This window comes from Bubalus bubalis, chromosome 16, assembly GCF_019923935.1.
Source record: "Bubalus bubalis isolate 160015118507 breed Murrah chromosome 16, NDDB_SH_1, whole genome shotgun sequence".
NCBI classification, from domain to species: Eukaryota; Metazoa; Chordata; class Mammalia; order Artiodactyla; family Bovidae; genus Bubalus; species Bubalus bubalis.
Window position 1 is genome coordinate 5848736 of NC_059172.1, and position 6925 is coordinate 5855660.

Genomic DNA, 6925 nt, shown 5'->3' on the forward strand with positions numbered 1-6925 from the left:
TTATAATAACAGTTGACATTGTGTCCCATTGAGAGCTCTTGAGGTCCTCTGTTTTGCCAGAGCTCTTCTTAGAGTCCCTTTTACATCTTGGTTCCTTAGGCTGTAGATCAAGAGGTTGAGCATGGGTGTGATCACAGTGTAGAACACCACGATGATCTTGCCCCCAGCCCTGGAGGTCTTTGACTGAGGTCTTATGTACATGAAGATACCAGTTCCATAGAATAAGGCCACCACTGTCAGATGGGAAGCACAGGTGGACAGAGCCTTGTGCCTTCCAGAGGCTGACTGCATCCTGAGAACTGTCAGAAGGATTTGGGCGTAGGAAACAACAATGAGGAGAAAAGGAATGAAGACAATGACGATAGTGAAGAAGAAAACAACCATCTTGGTAAATGATATGTCAGTGCAAGCCAACCTCAGGATGGAAGGAACCTCACACAAGAAGTGATCCAAGACATTGGGTCCACAGTAGGGTAAGCTCAAGGTGAAGATGTTGATGACCATGGAATTCAGGAAACTACTGGCCCAAGAAATGCCTGCTAACTGGACACAGGTCCTTTGGTTCATAATGACTGTGTAGTAAAGAGGATGGCAGAAGGCCACATATCTGTCGTAAGCCATGACTCCAAGGAGAACGCATTCAGTCATTCCCAAGGAGAGGGAGAAGTACTTCTGAGTAGCACATCTCGGAAATGGGATGGTCTTCTTTCTGCCCACCATGTTGGACAGCATTTGTGGGACGTCAGTGGATGTGTAGCAGATATCCAGAAAGGATAAATTAGTGAGGAAGAAGTACATTGGAGTTTGGAGATGTGTTTCTATCTGGATGATAGTGATAATAATAATATTCCCCACCACGGTTAATACATAGAAGAACAAGAACATAATAAAAAGAATGAGCTGCATCTTTGGCTGTGATGAGAGCCCCAGGAACACAAATTCGGTCACAGTGAAGTTTGTTGTTATCATATTCATTTTTGAGGCCACCTCTCTTTCATAGAACCATGCACTCACCTGAAGAAGAAATCAAATACCTTCTAGATCACAATGTTGGAAATTTAGGACGTAAGTAAGACAGCAAGGAGAAGTCTTGGTCTGATGATATATCTTGAGTATCTGAGTTGTATTACAAGTGGAAAGCATTTCTTCTGCTTTCCAAGGAAATATTCCAAGAGAACAGTCAAACTCAAATACTGATGACATGAAATAGATATTCTTGTCTTTTCTCTAAGGGTGCATGCTTTTAGCTGTTCATAATCTTTTCAAGGCTTCCTTGGGGGCTCAGTGCTAAAGAATCTGCCAGCAATGCAGAAGACACAGGAGACACATGTTTGATCTCTGGGTCGGGAAGATCCCCTGGAACAGCAACCTATGCCAATATGCTTGCCTGGAGAATCCCATGGACAGAGGAGGATGATGGGGTACAGTCTAGAGGGTTGCAAAGAGTCAGACAGGACTAAAGTGACTGAGCAGGCACACATGCAACCTTTCCAAATTATACCCATTCTTCAAAACCTTACTTATGCTTCTCTCTTCAAATAGATCTAATTATTTCTGTGTTCTGCATCTAGCAGTAGCATGTTGTAGCACTCAAGTAAAAAGTAATAAAGGGCTTTGCTTTATGTGCTACCCGCTAACCTTAAAGTAAAAGCCAGAACTGCAGCCTGTGTATCTTCTGTATCACCTTGATGCAGCTTTCTAGTGATTAGACACTCTGATACCCTAAGAACAGAGTGTACACACAATCACAAACCAGTGATGGATCACACTAATCGCCAGTTCTCCCAGCTTCACAACTTTCCTGCAGAGGGGTCTTGGATGGTTTTATTTTATATATATACTATATATATACACACACAATAAGAATAATGATAGAACCAATTTTTTGAGGATTAAATAGTGTGTATAAAGAATTAAAGACAATTTAAGACAATGTTTACACATAAAAGATTCATAAATAATACTTATTATTAATAGCCCTAAAACATACAGTGTTCCTGCATTTATCCAGAATTTATTTCTCTAATAAAAAAACATTTCAGAGAAATAATAGCATTAAAAAGGATCCAGACAAGTTAAACTTACTTGGTCGATTCACTGAGAGTTCCTTAGCTTCTATGCCTCGTGTTTACCTACTCTTAGCTTATGCACAGTTATCAATAGTGTGTGTGGTTAACTGATTTGCAGCAGATCAAAAGCAGGGAGTTAGAAAGGTACGGAGTAATGAAGAGTCTTAGAGGTAGGCACAGTTACAGTATCAAGAAGCTGCCAGTTATTCATCTACTCATTCTTCATTCTTTATTTTTCTTTCTTTCTTCCTTTGAAATCTGTCTTTTCAATAATCTAGTATGTACCAGATGCTGGGCTTGCTCTGATAAACACAGCAGACATTTTGATACTCTCATAAATGCTACTGTTCATATAAAGTTAAGATGAAGGAAACCAATTGATTCCCAAGAAAGTGAGGAATCTTCATAAATATCCCAAGAAGACATTTATGAACCAAGTAGTTGCAGATCATGAAAAAGACTACTTTATGCAAAACATCATTTTCAAATAATATTAATTTGCAGGTGACATGTTTTACACAGTCTTCTTATATTTTGATTTAAATCAAGGCTTTTCAAATCAAACAGCTCAGTGAGCTGATAAACCAAATGATCTAAAATATGAAGTCCTGAGATAAAGGAAGGATGGGTCTGGACAGAGGCCTTTCAGACTCTCCAAACAACAGTCAGAAAGTCCTTCTGAAAATGAGCCATTCAAGTAATGTTAAGAAGTGATTAGCAAAATAGCAAAGGATATGCAGAGTGAGTTTCTCAGTTGACAGCGAGCTGGCACACTGTGAGCATGGTCCACCACTGGAGAGTTGAGATCACAGGCCTGGCTCTGCTTTTCACCAGCTGGGAGGCCTTGCTTGCACAATTCAGACCACCAGTCTGTGCTTAACTTTACTTACCTGCAGGACAGGGGCAAGAGTGGGCATTCTCATAGAGTTGATGGGCCAGGTGAATGAGATGATACATGTGAAGCACCTAGAACAGAGTTAGCTATATCTTATAAGGACTCGAGGTATATTAACTCTATCAATATTTTATATACATATATATGCGATCTTCATTAGGGGATCTTTGTTAAGCACCCAAGACAGGAATTATGAGCACTCCTAATCCACTCCAGTACTATTGCCTGGAAAATCCAATGGATAGAGGAGCCTGGTATGCTACACAGTCCATGGGGTCGCAAAGAGTCAGACACAACTGAGCGACTTCACTTGCACTTTAATCTCTACACCACATGATAGATAAACTAAGTATTTTAAGAATAGAAAGAAGGGAATGGCTACCCACTCCAGTATTCTTGCCTGGTACCTATTGTAATTCTCTATTACATGGCAAACTGTTTAAGTACTTTGCTGATAGTAAATCATATCTTCATAACAACTCCAATAGAATTTATGTCCATTTTAAATATGAGAAAATCGATGGTCAGAGAGTATACAACTGTCTCAAAGTTAGGGTATTTAGCAAAGCCATAATTTTATACTTGAGTTTACCTAAGTCCAAAATGCCCTTTAGTTAAATAATTTATTGCTTTATTTTACTATTATTATTTTAATATCTCAATAAACAATTTAAATCAGAAACACAACAGATAAAATACCTGAAGCTGTTAAGTGCTGTGTAGAAATAGTCTTCATATCTGTCCTCACCACATATTCATGCAAAAAAAAAAAAAAAAAAAAGACATGATATCCATGTGTAAAAACTATAATTCCATGAAAATAAAATAAAGCTCCTTCTATGATAACCACAAATGAAACATTGCTATAATCCAACCCAACCTTTTTATAGATTAAAAATAAAGATAATGAATGCATGCACAGTGAAATCCCTAAGTTATTTGAGTTTTCTCATCTCAGTACCTTAGGCTGAATTTTAGGTTCTTGAGGCATGATGTCCCAAGACCTGTGATTAAAATTTAATTAATGATTTGTTCTGAGGGAGTCCTGGTTGCTGTGTGTATTGGTTGCTCCCTTCTTTTCCATTTCCTACATTTGAACCATTACCAGGTTATTTTTTTTTAATAAATTTATTTATTTTAATTGGAGGCTAATTACTTTACAATATTGTATTGGTTTTGCCATACATCAACACGATGCCTTCCAAGTGACCAGGGTGTTCTCAACCTTACGTGTTGCCTAATTCTGGCAATCATAAAAGTAGATGCATTCAACACAAATACAGCAAACTCATCAAAGACCGTGCACAGAATCATGTCCTAAAATCAACTGGAATTTAGAGATGATTATACTCTAGTATACTCTCAGTTGTCCACATAGAATATTTGAACCCTAGATTCTCTTCTCCCTGATCATGCTAAACTCTGGAATCATCCACAATTGCATAGCTGATAAACGCAAACTGTTCATAAGGAAACAGTAAGGTCAGCATGGAAAGTTACTAGTTTTGTAAGCTCGAGTGTATCATCTCACTTTCTTAAGTTTATTCATTTTCAAAATGGACATTAACATATTCAGACCACTACATCGCTCCCTTGTTATGAATCTAAAGGGAAGAAAAGAAGGAAGGAAGGAAGGGAGAAGGAAGGAAGGAGAGAGGAAGAAAGAGCAAACTAGAAAGTTAATATTAATTAAGTACTTTCAATGTGCAAAGAGCCAGCTGAGTCAAATAATGTCTCCACATAATAATATAACTTAATCTCATGATTCTCAACTCCTCAATGCACTATAGTTTGTTGTTGTCGCTTGTTTGATTTTAATATCAATTCCCAGGCCATATCCTGAATCAAAATCTCTGCACATAGGACTCATATATAGGTATTTTTAAAAGCCACAGGGGTGAACTCTTGAAATCTTATTCTTTCAACCTTTTACTGGGAAAAAGATACAATTGTGGATTAGACAAAGCTAAGCCTGAAATATGCTGGGAGTTCCATTTGTTACTTCAACTTTTTTTCCCTATTGTATTCCAGCTTTTAAGAACCGTTGTGTGAAAACCATCTAAAATGTACAACATTCATCTAAGACTTTTCAAAATATCCAATTACATTTTGCTTTAAATGATGCTGGAATCTCCCAGCTTAGATCCCCATTAGTTGTCATCCCCCTCAGAGTGCATTGACCCTGGCATTATGGTGGAAGTTACCCAGTATGCAAAGGAGGAATAGTACATGATAGACACAGCCTCCTTGAACATAGATTTTCTCATTTGAGTCTCAGGACTCTGGGAAACAGAGGGGACTCCATTAGACTGATATCAGAACAGATCACGTGATTTGATTTGCATAGTCCATAAGTGATATGAAAAGCGATTAAACATTTCTCATATTAATAGATATGCTGTCTAGGGCCACTGTCATCCTAAGAACATATTACAAACCCTGGAGGCTTCTTGAGCAATATGAGATTACAAGCTAGTGTGATCCATGGTTTATCATGACATTATGTGTGTGTTTATATGTGCATGTATATATCTTTAAATATGTGTAAACACATGTAAAAAGTTTCCAGGTGGCACAGTGGTAAAGAATTCACCTGCCAATGTAGAAGATGCAAGAGACAGGGCTTCAGTTTCTGATTGGAAAGGTCACCCGGAGCAGGAGGTGGCAACTTGCTCCTGTATTCTTGGCTGGAAAATCCCATGGATAGAGGAGCCAAGAGGGCTAGAGTGCATGGTATCACAAAGAGTCAGATGTGACTGAGCACATATAAACACACACATAAAAGCTAATACATTTAAATATGATTATATATGTCATTTTAAAAAGAAAAGGATGTAGGGAACAAATTATGCTGGATCTTCTGTGAGTTCTCATCAAGCTTTAATATACATAGGAATAGCATAGTTTTCTTGTTAAAATTCAGATTTTAATTCAGTAGTTCTGAGTCAGGGCTCAAGAGTCTTCTTTCAAACAAGATGCTCATGATGCTTGTTTTGAGCCATGCTTTTGAGGAGTACAGTTTTAGCTAAATTGTAAGAAGTTTAAGTTTTTTTCCAATTTACAATATTTGCAAATTTTAAGCAGTAATACACTATGATCTGATTTATATTTAAAATTACTTTTACTATTATGGAGAAAGAATTTAGATAACAGAACACAGGGCAGTGGTACCAATTAGGTGAGAAAATCTGTGGCTCCTCAGATTAGAATTGTATTGATGAAAATGGCTAAAAATGGAAGAAAAACAAAGAAAAAACAGTTTTATTGAGTTCAGGCATGGCCTCCATCCTTGCCGCTATGGTTAATTTGTAATGTTCTCACTATTTAAGTACAGGGCTTTCCAGGGAATAAGGCTCAACAACATTCTCGTTGTGGATCCTTTTTGCAAAAAAGACCCTCCAGTGGACGCTTAACAATGCAACATGAATACTACCTTCACAGTCCTTTCCAAGAGATCCATCTGTATACCTCTCCCAGACTTCCCTGTCACTTACCTTCCAGTGTTATTCTGAGACCTCGTTCTGTTAGTCAATCAAATGGTTGTTGTTCTTCAATTGCTAAGTTGTGTCCAACTCTTTGTGGAATGCCGTTGTGTCCGATGCATGGACTGCAGCACGCCAGGTTTCCCCTTCTTTCACTGTCTCCCAGAGTTTGCTCAAACTCATGTCCACAGGGTCAGTGATGCCATCCAACCTCTCATCCTTTATCGTTCCCTTCTCCTCCTGCCCTCAATCTTTCCCAGCATTAGAGTCTTTCCCAATTAGTCAGCTCTTCACATCAGGTGGCCAAAGTACTATTTATAAAAGTGTAGGGACACATCTCAGACTCCCCTTCTTCCCATGCTAAAAGAAAAGCAAGATATACTTTGTACCCCATGCTATGCTGCATGTACATACTCTGGTCCTTAATTTGTGTCCCTAATACTGCTACCTACCTAAAGGAATAAAAATTTCTTAGAGTA

At 38.1% G+C, this 6925-nt stretch overlaps 1 protein-coding gene across 1 annotated transcript; it reads right to left on the reverse strand.

Moving 5' to 3' along the window:
* On the reverse strand, positions 1-975 carry LOC102398379 (olfactory receptor 2G3-like). Its single transcript, XM_006080642.3, has one exon. The coding sequence runs from the start codon at positions 973-975 to the stop codon at positions 1-3; it is 975 nt and encodes a 324-aa protein (XP_006080704.3).
* Between the last annotated feature and the right edge of the window lie 5950 nt (positions 976-6925).